Source organism: Varroa destructor, unplaced genomic scaffold (assembly GCF_002443255.2).
Source record: "Varroa destructor unplaced genomic scaffold, Vdes_3.0 BEIS01000002.1, whole genome shotgun sequence".
In the NCBI taxonomy this organism is placed as follows: Eukaryota; Metazoa; Arthropoda; class Arachnida; order Mesostigmata; family Varroidae; genus Varroa; species Varroa destructor.
The window spans coordinates 645443-663293 of NW_019211455.1; the positions used below are offsets into that span (position 1 = coordinate 645443).

General features: G+C 37.6%; 3 protein-coding genes across 4 annotated transcripts in view; 2 read left to right on the forward strand and 1 right to left on the reverse strand.

The window, feature by feature from the left end:
• Positions 1–317: 317 nt before the first annotated feature.
• On the forward strand, positions 318–13560 carry SMC6 (Structural maintenance of chromosomes 6). Its single transcript, XM_022793397.2, has 14 exons — positions 318–718; positions 5090–5220; positions 5633–5798; positions 6187–6389; positions 6686–6967; positions 7330–7695; positions 8096–8243; positions 8641–8934; positions 9232–9884; positions 10510–10778; positions 11128–11316; positions 11542–11782; positions 12038–12332; positions 12562–13560. Exons 2-14 carry the CDS (start codon positions 5095–5097, stop codon positions 12648–12650), a joined length of 3321 nt encoding a protein of 1106 aa, XP_022649132.1. The 5' UTR covers positions 318–718; positions 5090–5094; the 3' UTR covers positions 12651–13560.
• Positions 13544–16605, reverse strand: EMC4 (ER membrane protein complex subunit 4). The gene is made up of 5 exons (XM_022793398.2): positions 16365–16605; positions 15466–15580; positions 15123–15265; positions 14001–14169; positions 13544–13725 (listed from the first exon to the last, which is right to left on the reverse strand). Exons 1-5 carry the CDS (start codon positions 16427–16429, stop codon positions 13687–13689), a joined length of 531 nt encoding a protein of 176 aa, XP_022649133.1. The 5' UTR covers positions 16430–16605; the 3' UTR covers positions 13544–13686.
• Positions 16606–16888: 283 nt separating this feature from the next.
• LOC111243944 (solute carrier family 35 member F3-like) overlaps positions 16889–17851 on the forward strand; it is a 107697-nt gene continuing 106734 nt past the window's right edge. For both annotated transcript variants that reach the window (XM_086979321.1, XM_022790318.2), the window contains exon 1: positions 16889–17165. The gene's annotated coding sequence lies outside the window, so the exon portion shown is untranslated. The remainder of the gene's footprint in view (positions 17166–17851) is intronic.

The following is a 17851-nucleotide window of genomic DNA, read 5'->3' on the forward strand; positions in this document are numbered from 1 at the left end:
CAGCTGATTACCACCAAACAACTAACCAAAACATTAGCCCTCTCACCTCTGCAAACAACGCCAGCCGTAGAAGTAACAAAGGAGACGAACCTAGACAGCGCTATCGTTGGATTCGGGGTCCAGGTTCGGAGAATGTAGTGACTTGCAGGCGAGAAATTGGAGGCTGGTCGGCCGACGACGAATGAGTGCTGACAATAAAAAAGACAGAGGGTACTACGGGTCGTTTCCTGATTGAATTGTGGAAAGGGCATTCGAATGTTAGATACAAACGCCGTCGCCACTGCTCCTAACGACACTCATCCACTGTTCTGAAATGCGCATGCTACACTTGCGCCATTTCTGATTGAACAATAATCACCTCATAAATATTATGTTGCTCACGCAAAAACAATATGTAAAACAAAGGTAATTAATAAGTACGGTTTTTCAAGAGTAAATGAGCAGTGTGCTACGAAATCCAAGCGTTTGCCGCTGCCGGCACGTGTTGTGCGGGAGCGGGCTCTAGCGGATATTTACGCGCCAACACCAGTTGGGTCGATCAGCCTGGTTGGAAGCAGGTCTGACGTTCGAAAAGCAACTGCCTGCCGAGTGTGATAACGGTGGAGTGTGGGATTATCTTGTACTGTGCAATTCTGTGACAGAAAACACCGTGACGTTTGCTGCAGTATTCTTAATAGGTGTTAACCATCAATCATCAAAATTGATCGAAACGCTTTACGTAAGTATAGACACAGGTAATAGATCGCGGTACCATTGTTCACTTAGGCTATCAACGAGTTGCTTTGCCGCCAAAACGGATAACGCGCATATAGGATGATGAACTCAAGTCTGTCCTAATGCTTTTATAGTTTTCGTAACGGTTATAATAATAAAGTGTAACATGGCTATAAGCTATACATTACATGATACTTAGAACACGATAGCAAGACGGCTCCATTGTGAAGCGATCAAATACTCGTTAACTTAAGATTCAATATTTTTACGTTGATACGAAGCTCGAGGTAAAATTCAACCAATGAAAAGGGAGCAAAGACGGTTTTGGGAGGCTACTTTGTTTGAAAGATAAGGATAACAAGTTGTTTTTTTGTACTTAAGGAAAACAATTGATATAACAGGCAGGTACACTATTAAATGCAATCCACATCTTTCTGTCCAAAGAAGTAATACTGAATTTAAATATCGGCAAGAGCTCTATGCTTTACCTGATCTTTTTTAAGGCCAGATTTATACGCACATTATTATTTGGAGTATTCAGGTACAATCAGTTCAAAGGTTTAACATAACCTGACATTGAATTTTATAGTCCGTGTGTGTATTTAAAGAAAAATTTGTCACAAAAAATGCGACTGTTTTAGAAAAAGAAGGCGCAAAGGGGACGAGGCGAGTAACAATGCTAAAGCTAAATAGAAATGGATTACCTTTACTCGATTCAAGATACAAAACGAGAAGTAGCTTCGCGAGCAATTTGTTTCCATAGTCTTTGTCTGTATGTACGCTTTGTCTGTAATAATGGTACCGTACACTGTCGCCGCCGAACTTGCAAATTCACTCGAAGTTGAAAATTGTTGACACGAACATGTGATGTGAAAAACCTGTTTGTTGATGTGGAAAGAAGCAAACCAGGTCAGCCAGAAATTATGACAGAAGATAAGGATAGAGGGATCTCAGTTAAACCGAAACTTGATGACCTGTGTAAATCGATGTATGATCAGCCCGCTGCCGAAAGCACTTTATCCATTTTGGCCCACTCAGTCATGCCGAGTCGTTGACATCGTGGCGATAAATTAACTTCTTTCTAGCCATAATATCATGATCAGTTGTAGCACTACTTTTACATAATTATTATTATCATTGTGAAAAATAATTAAGCATTATCTTAGGGTAAACGAAGACAATTAATGTAAAAGTCAAAATTCATATAATAAAAAGGTCTGCTGTCATTACACTGTCTACGTCTCTAAGAGATTAAACCGAACCAAAAATCGTCTACGCACGTGTTCTATACATAACGAACATAAAAACCTTAGGTTTCCAGTATGTACGTATCTGATGGTTTATCCTCAAAGATATATTTATTTAGTTATTTGAGCGGATGGTTTCAGAAAGACAACATATTACCGCGTTGATGACGTGCATTAATGTATTTTATAAGTTATATTGCATATACTAACGGTGTACGTATAGATCGTCAAATTTCTGAAATCACTTTATTCCACTGAATTATGATTTTTTAGAAAAAAAAAACATTATTTAGAAGCAATATACTGTAAGTATATTAGACAAGACATCTAGGCAAAATTAGGAGTTAAAATCAGTGGATTTAGCCATAATTCATTAGTAGTTACGGTTTAGTGGTGGTAAGCATCGATTATAAGAGGAGATAAACTTACAGTCGAACCCACAAAAAGCAATATATACAATAATGTATAGCAAATTAAATCACAGAATCAGGATGAATGCGGTTATCGAAATGTTAGATCCTGGTTTCGGACACTTGAATTTAAAAACACGCTAAGTAAACGAATAATAAAAGTATTTATTTAAAATAAACGGTACAAGCTAATAATAAAGGTAAGCAGATATGTGTGCTTCACTTCATTATCATTCATCATTTTATCATCGAGACATTTTTTAGTCAACACCTGCCGATTCTGGCAACACACTACTGAAGGTCTACAAATAATTTTGCCTACGAGAGTATTTGTTTCTGATTTTAATAATATCCGTCACAAGGAGTAACCAGTCGTGAAAAGTGCTTCTCTTAAATATCAACGCAACAGGGAGCTTAACTCTAAAATTGAAACTGATAATCACGAAGGTGTCGGCAATTGTCCAAAGCATTTATCTTGTAAAAGCATATGCTTTTTACTGTGACATAAGCAAAAAATTTGGCATGAGAATTTCGGCAGCTAAATACTTTTCCTTACATGTGTGAATGACGACATTCACCATTAGAAGGATTCTTTTATGGAAAATAATTTACACTAAAGAAAAGAGCTGCTGAGAATCGCTGCAGGTGGCGTATGATCCTGCCCTATACGCGTATGAGTAAATATCGATAAGCTAATTTTTGCTATTCGTTTTAATATGTTTTCATCGGCTATCTTAATACTTTGCTCTGTTCTTAAGAAGTAATTTTTGACAAAATAATCGTCTGACTTGACACATAAAACTGGTTATTATTATTATTATTTCATGCGATTTAGTTTTTTTTAGATTAAACCTATCCGGTTACATAGACTACGTTCGATTTCTAAAAAAGCCCACTTTGGCTCAACTGGTAAATGCTGCTCTAATGGTTCAAAAAAATTTCAGGCATCGGATTCTACAGCACTACACATCGTTCAAATCATATAGGGACTTTCAAGTTCTTTTCCAGCACTTAAAACTGCTTTCAAACCCGATAATAGGAACAAAGCTTTACCATATTTTTTCCTTTCGTTAAACGTCTCCGAAGCTTTTTTCTCACAGGTGTTTTTTGAGTTTTATATAAGTAAAGGTAAACCACAAATCTGATGAATACGGGGCTAACGAGGCATGAACATCAAGTTTTTCTGTAAAAAATGCGATTCAAATCAGCAAATGCGAATCGATGGTCCGAGATGTTTACGATGAATTTAGATTTTTTGGTCGACAGCGTTACACAGTCTGCTTAAAATATTTTGGTAGTACCTAGACAGAGAAAGCGCTCATCATGGATTTGCAACACACAAGTTCCCGATAGCCAAAAAGGATCTTAAAAAGAAATCTGGCTTTTACTTAGGTCATACTTAGATTATGCAGCTTTTTTAGGTTTGGACTTGCCTTTCCAAAAATGTTTAGGTCATTGTGCCTTTGTGTTCGCGTAGTACTCATACATTTATGTCTCATGTATAATGACGTGTCGAATGAAATCTAGTTTTTCTTAGAAACTCTTATTTCATTCAACTCATTCAGTTCAAATCCTTTGGTACAAACTGCGGGCTTTCTGGCTCTCTGCTGTTACGCCCCTGGCCTCCGAATGATATCTTTAAGAGTAGTCAGAAATGGCTCTTATGAACTACCTAACTCTTCTGCAAGCTCTTTGAGAATGGGCAATCCTACTTCATGGTTTGTTTTGCTCCTCCGGATGTTTGTCCGTATTTGCCGTACCTAGTCGCTAGGAACGAGGGTTGTCCTCAAGATTCTCTAACCTGTTGAATGTCACTTACATCAATGTGCTTACAAAATACAAAGCCCATGAGCGTTCAAATGCTCTGAAATGAAAGCAAACAGACAGAGCATCCAATTTCTTATAAAATTAATAGTAACTGAGAAATCTACTAGATATATCTAGTCTTAAAAGCAACTTATGAGGAAGCTAGATCATTAAGCACGCAAAGACGGCAACAAATTAAATCTAAACAACCAGAATATTTGTCGTTTTGTTTGCACCCCACAAGTGCACTAAAGTTATGTTACTTCTGCGTAGAACATTTTTATAGTATGCTTGTTCTTAAGGCTGAAAAGATTAAGGCTGCGGAAAGATTAAAGTAATGTCATTTGAAAATCTATCAGTTGTATATACAAAACATTTCAAATAAAATAACCATAGCAGAAACATCAGACGAAACTAAAGTTAAGATAGACTTTGTTGTTTTGATTAACACACTGTCTCTTATTTTGCAGTTTATATTGATTTTCTCAGGCCAATCGCAAAACTTAAATTAAAATATAAACCTATTTAGGAAAATGGCATTAGAAGGTGTTACTGAAGTAGTAAAATAGATACGTATTTAAAACATTATAAAGGTTAACCTTTAAGTTCGCTTACTGCTTGATGTTCCAAACTTTTTTTTTAAAACATGGCAAAAAAACAGCAGAAATGTCACTTTTTATATGACTCAGTTACACTGCTACTAATATTCCTTTATAGTTCTAAATGTAGCGAATCTCAGGTATTAAGCAGACTGTCCACAGACGTGCTTTACGCTCTCAAATAGAATGCCTGCGTATATTGTTGATGTTCATTGACCAACAACAATGGTATCTCAAATTAGTACTCGGGCGTTTCATTCACGTGGCTTCTTATTTTGATCATATGAGTATTAATGTGCTGTACCTCTTCTAGGAGAAATGGCGAGTAATATTGACTCGCCAACGGCGTCAAGGCCGTATGGACGGAAAAGGCATCGCCGTACAGGAGTAGATGAAAAAACGCAAGATTCTGAAAATTTGACCGAACACTTCCGTCGTAGTAAGGTAAACATGTAGCATCTTATCGATACATAACGTTTATTTTTAATTTGTTTACAGCAGGTCTCAAATGTTTTCATTTGATCCGTAGCGAAGGTATACGTTCTATTGGCAGAAGCTAGGAGGATTAGCTTGCAGTTAACAAAGTTGGTTAACGATAGTTAAAGGTTTTACTGTAGAATGATTTCTACAGATCGTTTCACAACTGCTCCGACGCGCAAACTAAGCCTTCTATGAAAAACCAATGTAACACATTGAGTGTATTACTATGTTTCCACCACAGCTGTCACAACAGGCAATGGTTATTTCGTACTGAGTTTGTACAGCCTCAATAGTTAACAAATATCTAATCAAGGACGATTTTATGGTGGACTATTTTTTACACTCTATGACATTTTTTTAATATGCTGATCATTAGGTACCTCGAGCAGATGCGTCCTTATATCAACCCAACCAACCGTACCTTCCCGGCGACCATCTCTTCGGTGTCATCGAGAGGATCTCCCTCAAGAATTTCATGTGTCACTCTCACTTGGAGTTCGCCTTTGCACCGCGCGTGAACTTCATAGTGGGCCGAAATGGAAGTAAGTACTGTCAGATAGCAGCACAAATACGTTATGCGTCGTGCACTTTTTATCATTTTTTATCCTATTATTTATTAAAACGAAGGCGAACGGTATTCATCTACTAAAACATGGCTGAATTTGGCTTCAATTCAATTCATATTTTTAATTATTGAAAGGGTATTGTGCACGACAAACTGGCCTTATATTTAGAGACTCAATTGCACTTGCATTGACTCAGAGCTACCTATCCTATAATATAGTTAGCAAATGTACAATTTGAATCAAAGAAAAGCTACCAGAGAGCTAGAATGCTATATGCTGAATTTATCTGTATTATATCTCTGAATTTATTAATACTATTTCGACCTTTATATTTACTAAAACTTGCATGCATATTCACTCACAGGTGGCAAAAGTGCGGTCCTGACTGCGGTTATGGTAGGTTTAGGCGGAAAAACAACTGCAACCAATCGTGGAGCAAAAACCGCTAGCTTTATCCAGAATGGAAAGCCTTCAGCACGCGTGGAGATAACTTTGGCCAACAGAGGAAGTTATGCATATAAGCCTGACGAATTCGGGCCCAGTATTACAGTTTCGCGCATCATTCGAGTAAGTGCACTCGCTTGAAATGCAACTGTTGCTTTTCCGGCTAACTGTATCTCTCATAAAGTACGATTTCGTCGTTTGACGATAAACTATCATTAAGTGATAGTTGATAAGAGTCGTATTACTTGTCGTCACACGGCCGTTCGATATCACTTGTGCCTGAGTCATAAAGTTCGATTGCAAGCTCTATTATTGAGATTTTGTTAGCTAATGTTAACCGCCCAAACAGTACTTTAGTTAATAATAGACACAAGCGAACAAAAATTATATATAATATTCTATTTAATTTTTATCTGCAGCGAACCGGTGCCCAGTACGAAATTCGGTCGCACGATCGACGTCTTGTATCAACAAAACACGAAGACCTCCAAACAATATTACGTCACCTAAATATTCAAGTAGATAACCCCATTGTTGTGTTGAATCAGGAAACGTCTCGAAATTTTCTACAATCGAAAAATGCCAAAGACAAATATCAATTTTTTATGAAAGCCACCCAGCTTGAGGAGATTAAGGAAAATTACCGACAAACTGCTGAAGACTACAAACAGGCCACAAGGAATTTAGAGAGTAAGAGCGAGGTGAGTGTGTTTTCCCTACGTCAGTTCTTCAGGTTATTCAATCGCACACAATTTGTAATTTATAGGCTTAGAGCTAAATACGGCTAACACAACTTCAGGCTTCTTTCGTAGACTATGATGTTCCATCGACGTGTTCAGCCAGTGTTTTTCGTAACAAAAGGCCTGACTAACGCTGCACTGCTTTTGATAAATTCCAGTTTATATACAGGTGTACAACCACGTGAAATTCATTTTATAATATAGCAGTTGATGCCTACATTGAAGCATTGTAGAAGAGCTTTGGGTAGGCAATTTACCTTTCCACTTTTGTTTTTGTTATGTTATTGTGTTCTTTAATGACTTTTCATATTGCATGGAACTAGCTTCTGAATGAGCTGGAAAGTCAGAAAGCTGAATATGAACTACGGTTGAAAATTGTGGCTAATATCGCTAACGAGCGCCTCAAAGTCGAAAAACTAGAGGGTGAACTTCTCTGGTCGGCTGTCGTTAAGCATGAAGCTCTAGTCAAGGAAGCAACCACACAGGTTGAGAAATACGAAGCCCACTTAGTTCAGTTACAAAAACAAATGGATACCGTTGTTAACGATATTGAGTTTGCTGAGAAAGAAGTCGCAGAGAAGACCACGCGGATTGAAGTGAGCCTGGCTGAAAAATCGGAACTGACAAAACAAACTGAGGCTTCAAGAAGAACTGTCAATCAATTAAAGGAAAACTTCCGCAGTATTGAGGTACATAATTGACTTTATCATCATCAGTATATGGGAAGTTGCATCAGATGAAATTATATCTTGGAATTTACGCAGGAATGATTGATGTTATAAACGCTTGATACTCTGTATATATAATCAGGTATTTCGTTCGAAACACCATAATTGTTTTTCAAGGACAAATAAGCGTTTTATTAAGGCCGAGAAGCTTCCAATACTAATGCCTTATAGGAAACGACTTCCAGTATATTATTTGTAAAACGATAATTCGCTGTGATACTCAACACAGGCTATATACAAGTCTATATATAGAAATTTTAAGACTTTATAAGGGAATTTTAGATTAATGTACGTTGTAACGATGTCTTCACAAACTATTTGATAGTTTAGAAATTTTATCGTCCTGACGACGTCTTTCTAGACCGAGCAGAAGAAGCTGAAACGTGAAATCCGTGATTTGCAAGGCGATCGGGTCGCTATTCAGAATCACATGTCTAATCAACAGGAATTAGGCAAGGAATGGCATCAGGAGAAGGCTCGTAGAGAACAGGAAATTGAAATCATATTAGGTAAGCAAGTTATTTGTACCACATGTATACTTTATGAAGTTAACTTCAAGCTAATAAGCTGTCCAGTTAATTTAGGTTAGTAAATTGTATTATTTAAGCACAGTTATATCCTTCTCTGCACCAAAGTGAACGTTGTATTTAAGTAAGCAGTCGAAAAAATTTGAGTTGAAGTATATAAATATAATGTGTGCAGAAGTATTCCGGTGTTAGTACGAATCCGGTTAACGAAACATCCGTTTGGCGCTCATATTACCGCATGTGAAAGTCACGATTATTCTACGAGCAAGCGACAACAGATTGTTGATGATTATATTGCATTCCGTAAAGTTGTAAGACTATATGGGTCAAAATTAGTATCTTCAACAGTAGACTGGTTTTGTCATGGTTTTATCTTAAGATAAAATAAAAAAACTCCGCGAAAGCGAACCCGAAGCTCAAGCAACAGAACAAGCCGCTAGGAAGGAACTGGCCCGTACGGAGGATATGGCTCGTGAACACAGGACGACTTTGTCAGATCTGGAGACTCAAGTACAACGCCTGCGTCATCGCATCTCCATAGCCAGGGCGACTCTGAAAGATGCAGTCAACCGTTTCGGGCCTTCGACAGCTCAGGTTCTCAGAGACATCGTCGACGAGAAGCGCTTTCGTGTACCTCCAAAAGGCCCGATAGGGAATTTTGTTGCTGTAAAGGGTATCTTTCAACACATTTAAAAATAACCAAATCATTGAATATCTTCGGCATTGTTGATGAATGCGTATACATTATCTAAAGAGCTTTAGCTCCGCTTTCTGACGTAATGACGTATTACTAATTTGTGGTAGCACCTATCGACAGAGCATAGAATGCATGCTCTCCAGTTATTTCATGACTGGATGGAATAAGCTTTTTCTTCAAATACAAACCCTTTGCCATCACTGTTCATTCATACGTTTGGTACCCTGCGTTACGTACGCGTTCGCCGGGTATGTTTCACGTAAACATTTGCAGATGATAATTGGGTATACGCCGTCGAACGTCATTGTTCCAGCACATTAACTGGTTGGATGGTCGACAATAATGAAGACAGCAAACTGCTCAAGCAGATCCTCCTAAGACATCGAGTCACTCCAATGACGTTGTACACTCGGCGAATGGGTCGTCCACGGTACAATTGTTCCATGCCAGACTCTCGGAACTCGAGCTCGCGTTGTATGGTCTCAGTGGTCGATATAAAAGACAACGACGTGTTTAATCTTTTAATTGATATTAATCGAATCCACAATGTGCTGCTTTATGACCAGCTCAATGTGGCACTAGCCGACATGAAAAACCAAGTTACTGTTCCAAAAAATTGTACACTCGCGGTGGACGTGGAATACAATCGGGTATTTCCGACTCCAAAATATCGTTATTTCGCAAACGACCGCCCGCTTCAGGTCAAATACCTGAGTCGTACGGCTGATGATATTTTACCTCAGCTCGAAAGAGAACTAGAACCGCTTATAAGACAGGAAGCCATCGCCAAACAAGACCTACAGATTGCACAACGCGCGCAGGCGAATGCCGAGAAAACGGTACGGGAGGCGAAGTCTGTGTTCAGGGATATCACTCGAAGTTTGGCCAAATATGAAGAAGAGGTTCGGCAACTTCGAGATTTCGAGGTGAGCGGCGTACAAAAACATCTAAAGAGTCAAACCTAATAGTAGACAAAACAACGAACTCCTTTGGCGACAATTGTTTAGCATTCTGCAAGTTTAGCGTATATGTGCCTGCTAAACCTGAAGAATGCATCGTCAGAGCAGTTCGCCATACAATAGTTGAACAAATTTCTTCCAGCGAAAAACACACTGCTCATTAACTGCTTATATTTAATTCCTATGCTACTGATAAGTATTTTAACCGTTAACTGGTTTCATGATGTAGTAACATGAATCTAAGGTGTTACCACTAGTAAAAAAAATGATTTGGACTCAACTCACAAAATTATTTGATTTTAAAGTTGCTCAGTCGGGCACATCGTTTAAACATACTTGTGGGCATCTATTAACGACAAAATAGGGGACATAGCTAAAATCAACGTAGTACATCGTCAGAGTAAATAATTTCGGGGCAGTACCTACAATAGCAAAAGTATTTTATGATGAAATAATCTTTAACTACAATATTAAATAATCTTCGAAAAAAAACTCTTTTCGTGAAAATGGCTCGTTACCTTATTAGGTTTTTACAATCAAGTAGTACAACAGTAGATATCTGCTTTTATTTGTTGATACGTTCCCCGTATAGGAGCCTGTTTCTGTCACTAATGCCCCACTGGAGAACGAAATCAAGAGAATTGATAAGGAGATCGCAGCAAAAGAAGCTCAATTCTTCCCGATACAGGAACGTATCAAAGAAGCCATCGATGCAATCAGACCTGCAAACAATACACTCAAAGAGAAGGAACTTATGATCCAAGAAATAAATGACAGGACCCAACGACTCCGCAAGGAGGTCGAACGGCTACAGCAACGAATCAAGGAACACCGTGTTGAGCTGAGAAACTTCAGCAGTAGGTTGGTCGATTACTAAGCTAATTACCCGTTTGTTATTACATACTGTTGAACTGAGTGAATTCCCTCCCTTTCTATGCCGTATTCTATAGTAATACTATTCTCGAATGTGAATTTGCGTCAACTGTATATCATTAGTTTGATTCAAATTAGTACTATTTATTCGATGATAAAGTATAACATCTCTTCGGATTGTTTTTACACAAACAAACTAAAATGTTCTTTATTTGGCGTTAATGGTGAGATAAACAGACAGACAGAGTTTGTACAGGAGTAACCGTCAAGTAGTGTGCGTGAAGTCAACTGTTCTACTATATATCTTACACATACCTTTGCTAACGTCTCTTTGTAGGAAAGGTGGTCTCGAGGATACATTAGAACAGCTGAGAGAAGAACAGGCCGTCAAGCAACGTGAACTTGATGAAGCAGCACAAAAAGCCGTCGAAAAATGTTCGGAACGGATCGACACAAGGCGAAGAGAAGGGGAGTTAAGGATAGAACTTAAAACGCTCAAACAACAAATAGCACACATGGAAAGCGAGTGAGTATATCAAGCCTCAGAAAGAAATGGCATATTCCTACGTTGGAATCGTTGATGGTCTTTATGCCTGTTTTGTTTATGGTTTACTGGGTTTTTATTTAACTTAAAAAGCGTATCCTGACATCGAACAAAACAACAGAATAATTATCATTATAATATCTCCATCGCTAATTAACCATACGAAAATATAGCCGTGTTTTGTGTTTCCCTGTGCCTGTTAATTAGACAACCAGATCCGGTAGAAACAAAGGAGAACTATGACCGATGCGTCGAAAAGTATAACTGCCTCTCAGAAGAGCTAAATCTGATTAATACGTACATGCTCGAGTTATCGCGGCTAACACAGAAGCGGCTAAATCTCTACAAGACCGTACGAGATCTCTACTGTTTCCTCATTAATACGCTATTCAATTCGCTCATGATGTACGAGAAGTTTTATGCGGAACTGCTGTTCAATCACGAAGCGGTCAGTACGTTGATTCATTCTTGTTTCATACTAAGGATCGGTGTTTGTTTGTTTATTTATAAACACTTAGTGTCTAGTTAATAATCAGAAGAGAATACTAGCACTCTTAAATTTCGCCGACGCTGGGACCTCTCTCAATGCGTATTCAGTTTTACCATTGAAGTCATTTTATAAATCTAGTTTTGTGAGGTAGATATGCCTATCACTTTTATCTATTTGATTCCTTGTTGATAAAATGTTTCGTTCTCTAAACAGCAAACCTTGGAAATACACGTTCCTGTACTCGCTGGTAATAATTCCAATGCATCTCGCGACGTTCGAGGCTTATCCGGTGGCGAAAGATCGTACTCGACTGTTTGCTTTATCTGCTCACTGTGGGTAAATACGGCTTCAACACCATTCCGGATGTTGGACGAATTCGACATCTTCATGGACATGAGTAAACGTCGTAAAAGTTTACAAATGCTTCTGCAAGTCTGTCAGCTACAGCCAGGCTGCCAGTTTATCTTCCTCACGCCCTTGGAAATGCCTCAACTCGATGCCCTTAAAGGTAGTAAGTTTAGAAACCTTTAAGCTTGTTTTAAAAGCTGTCCACGTAGGCGTATAGTAAAACCTTATGGGAATTATTGTACCAGATTCATGGGTTTTAATCTAGCCAAATGGGCAGACCTGATATAGCGTTTGTTAGCTTGTACCCACGCAGCCCAGTGTTAACATGTCCGCGTTATTCTGATGCACTATTGCATGCTAACCTTTTTATTTCTATACTTAACTTACAGAAAATATCGTCCGAATCCAGATGATGCCCGAACCAAGAAGAAACAATTTATCAATGGCATCAACTTCGTCTATGGATCAAATGATATAAATGTCCAACAAAAGCGTTAGGCAAGTCTAACGTAAGCAAACAGACACGTGAATTTTGTCTTCAGAAGACAGCCTATTGACTGGAACGTGCTAGCAGCTGCATACTCACAGTGAAGGTCATATTATTTCGGCGTCTCCAAGCTGATTCTTAGGCCAACGTTAATGTAGAAATATAAATATCAAGTAAACATGTCATCAAAAGCAAATATTATTTGTGTAGACACTTATCACTGAACAAAGGAGAAGGAAATTTACCATTAATATAAGATCCGTTGTATATATTAAATATTACATGCATCTATAAACAATGCATGCCATGAAAAATGATGACATAACACTCGTTAAAATGACAATTGTGGAGCGACCCAATAGGTCTGTTGTCATTTCTTAACGTAGTGAACTCCCCGGCATCGTTACATTGTTTTTCATTACAAAAAAGAAAAGTTGCCAGGGTGTTCCTAAGGAAACCTACAGTGTGGTAAACAAGCTCAAATATGAACAGCGGTGTAGAACAGCATAACAGTGTTGTAATAGCAATGCAGTACACACTGACTGAACAAACGACGCGACGATGGCCATAACATTTGATTAATACATGATCAACAAAAGAAATCCAAACCAGGCATGTCATACAGGTAAAACATAATATTCAAAATTTTATCGATTTGCTAAGAATGATACTTGTGATCTGGCCGATCACAAGATCAGATTTTCTTATAAAAGGAGCATTTGTATTATATTACCTTCCAAATTAATCGGTTCGAAGTAAGAAGCAAAAAATGTATGAAATTTGAATTATTTCCCGACTGATTACTTGTTGGAATAGCAGGCAGATTCAATAAGAAGCGTTGCATACTTGCCTACTTGTATACAGGAATAAATGCTAATATAATATCTGGTGTATTTTACAACCGCTCTCTTTATTCATAATGATAGCAATCATGTGATCGTGTAAATTGCCTATATATTATTAGTAATAATATAAATAAACTGTATTAATAATATTTATAATGCCATTAAGTTAGACAAGCTGACATTTAGCTGAGACTGAGACCGCCGCCTGAGTACTCCGCCCTCTGGAAAACAAACATCGAGTGAACTATTGTTATAATTAATGTTATTGTCGCGTTTTTATCTGTAATTAATTGGAATTAACCGTACGAAATATTTTCTTTACTTTTAGAGCCATACATTTATTTTTTGTAGCGATTCGTTAAAATTGAAAGATCGTTTTAGAAAAAAACTCAATGGGAAACTACTTCATTTGTTACGAACTTCCGATCTGCATAGGGTACTATCGTAGTAGGAAATTACTAGAAATTGAAGTGAAGCATCGAGTGACTTTTCTTACCATCGCAGGTTCAACGAAGTCTAACCAGTCAGATGCGTATGTAGGTAATAACCCCATCGATGAACATTTGTATAATGCTAACGCAACCGTGGCCAGGTTGCCAATGACGTACACTAGTTTCTGAAGAATAGCCTGTGTACCCGTTATCATCGCGAACGTGGCATTTACACTGAAATGCGTAATTTGATTTTTCGCTAAGTATGGGAAGCACAGCTATTCAACAATATGATAACTATTACTACACAACGGCCATCATACTTGGAGATGCTATAGCACGACTTAACCATAGATATATGTCGAACAGAAAGACTTTACCATTTCATACATATTACCGCAGCCATAGAGTATAGCCAAACATTAATTTAAATATATTACGAAAGTATGTTGGTGGAAGGAGAGGTTGAAATATTTATCTGAAAAAATTATAAAAATTATTATTTTAATATACATAAGAATTATGTGTTGATAAGTAAAGCTTCAAACCAAATAGCTTAGCGAATTTGCACGTCAAACAGTGACGAATCCTATAGAATACTTGCCTTCTTTTGCAACTTCGTGTACAGAACGCGCGACACCTATTGGCGATAATTATTGATATAGTCTACTTGTCAAAAAAAGGAAACCGGAAACTAACATCTCTGCAGGACCAATTCCACCATATCACTATATTTTACTTAATTCCCGAACGTAATGCGCTCCCCGAGCCCTCAAACAAAATCGTCCTATACTATATTTACTTGCTACTAAAACGACAACAGAATCTGTTCAGAAAACATGTTGCTAAATGTTGCAAAGGGTATCACCTTAAATCAAGCTAGTTGGCAATTCCGCAAGCATCAATATTTTGAGCCACTCAAGCTTATTGCTCTATATTAACATAATGACCTCTCAGTTACCATATAAATATATATAGCCCTGCCTATTCTTTGGCGTGTTGTCCTTAGTGTTGATAACGTAAGAGAATACGGTATATGTCGAAATATGTCCGACTTTTCGAAGACAGAGGGACCAAAATAAAAACGACAACATAACTACGCTATAATAATCAATAACTATGCTAAGTTATAATAATAATTACTATAGATTATAAGATACATAATAAATAAACTAATAAGCACTTACGCAATGAGAGCCTTAATAGGTCTGAGAAATAACATCCCCACCATCATCAACGGGAATATTGAGATCGAGTCGCCTGCCATATACATGATGAACAAATTCATCGGAATCTGTTTCAATGGTCCCAAAGCGATGTCCCACGAGCGCTGCAATTACAGTTAAGTATCACTAGATACTTCCTCTATTAGCACTCGATTTATGGTAAATATATAATTTTCATTAAGGTAGTATTTTTGAGAATCAACGTGACGTTTTTGCGCTAACGGCACCACAAAACATTCAAATGTTGTCGTCTAGAGGTAGGTCGTATCTTGCTGAAAATTACAATGAAGTTTAAAACACGAACTTTGACAATGAGGGTTGATTCGTTGTCTCGAAGGGACTGTGTCGTACTAAACGCCATTGTGGGAAGGAAGCCCGGTGGCAAGGACAGCGGTTCTCCTACCCTTTCGACAGTCTTCCTAAAAAATGGAAAATAAGAAGTATATTTAGTGTGAAATAAGCTATGAAATTTCATTATCTATAAATACGCGCAGCTGAGCACGCCACTGCCACGTATAGTTCTAATATTCGTGCATGGCGAACACATTACATACAAACACACTGGGTTAATGCGAAAAAAATCAAACTTACAAAAGAAAGCTATGTTATCAAAACAAAATCCGTATGAATGGGTTTGTTACATTGCGATGAGAAGCTCTTTGAGTCTATAATCCGGCAAACGGGTATGAATCATAGTCTGAATTTTGCAAACATGTCGCCGACGTTTACCCAAAAGATGCACTTTAGAAAGAACACAACTGGGCGTTGGGTATAAGCTGAAACTTATACTATTGAATTTCAATAGAACTGATCGTTCTGGTGAACATGAATTTACTTCTGTCATAAATGTTTCACATTTGGATCGATTAGAATTTAACTTTTTTTTTTTATTGTTGTTGGTTTACAGTCTAATGAAGCAGCAAACCTAAATTGATTATCACAAACATGCGCTCAAAAAACATCGTTAGTACAAAGGCCGGATTGAATCGAAAAGTCAGAAAAATATGAGTTCTTAACAGCTGCATTTGCAATATATCTAATATATGCTGGTTTGACCTCATACTGCTGCTTCGAATCAAGCAGCTCTCAACGTGTTTCGTGCAATTAAGTAGCACGCACGAAATTCTTTTCGAATTCCCTAACCACGAAGGAATCAAGAAGATCTTCAATATAAAAAAAACTTCCGCTTATAACTATACATACGTTATTAACGGATTCAGCGTACATCGAGCTTTTTTCAGTGAAACTTGTTTTCCTTGAGAACTCATGATTAGTGGGCTGTTGTTGCTGCTGCTGCTACTTTAGACAAACTCACACTTGACGCTTCGGTAAATTCTGTCAACTGATTCAATTAACGTCACCATGCAATAGAAACGCGGACAAAGCAAGGTAACAACAAGTAAACACTATTGCATGGCTGAATCGTTCGGGAAAATTGACAACACAGATTCACGATGAGCTCTATGATTTTTGTTTGGCGCGTGATGACCCAGCGTGCGATTCACCACGTGTTAACCGACGTCAGTCAACAAGAAGCAAATGGCAAGGCTCTAGGCAAACGTCGACTACCCGTTGTGTGAATATATTTACTTTAATCTCGTGGAAAAATTGAAATAGTAGAACCCTGTGAAGACACAATTTGTTTTTTTAAACAAGTTCACATCCGGTTGAAAGAGTAAGGAGTATGAGAAAGAAATGCGTGCACACTGGCTATGCATACCGTAATTAAGCAAATGCATATTTTTGTTGTGCCGTAAACATTCGTACCCTTGTCCCAGCAATTAATATTGGTGATGTCTCTTATAAATTACCTTTATCGTGTAGTATAGATCGTTGCTTTAGAAATGTGATAGTTAGATGAATAAACAAACAAGTCTTTGAAGATAGCAAATAGTTCGTGTATTCCGTGGAAAGTGGCAGACAATGTGATAGAATTCTGCCTGCTCTGAGCATTTTTTCATTTAGAGTACAACACAACATTTCAGTCAAACAAAGCTGTAAGGGGTAAGTACTGCCAACGATGATTATTCTTATATTATTCTGGTATTAAAGGCTGACTCGTTTGATACCACAATGTTTTGATAGTCTGGTATTGAACAACAATGTCGTACAAATCTGTGTGACACGAATTTTAGCGTTCAGGAGCTTACGTTTAACGTAAGAGTCTTGTAAATACTGCCTTGCAATACTAGCTCTGGAGTAGGGGTAAGACTAAAAAAAATATTTTGTAAAATTAACAAATTCAGTACGGTGTTTATTTAATTTTCATTCAACACGACAACAGGCTTTGCCACACGCACCGATATTTCTTTAGTTATGTGTGTATATACAACATGTACCACAAAATGTATAAACTGTCCAATGTAGAACAGATCTTTCTAACTATTCCTTTTTTGAGGGTGTAATAAATTGTTATAAATAATAAATTAATATATATATAAAAATAAAATAAAAAATTAACCACTGTTAGCTTTCGAATCACAAGAATTTAGCTTGAAATACTATTGGAGGTATGAAAATGTAGAAGCACATTGATCGTATCGCAGGGAGTTTCAGATAGATTTACCCATGCGATTCACAATTAATCAGATGAAGCATAAGTCTGAAATGACTGCAATTGTTCAGGATGTTCACAGACGTCAATCCGAAAAATCGAAGAACATACCGAGAGTTTTACCGACAAAAAATAC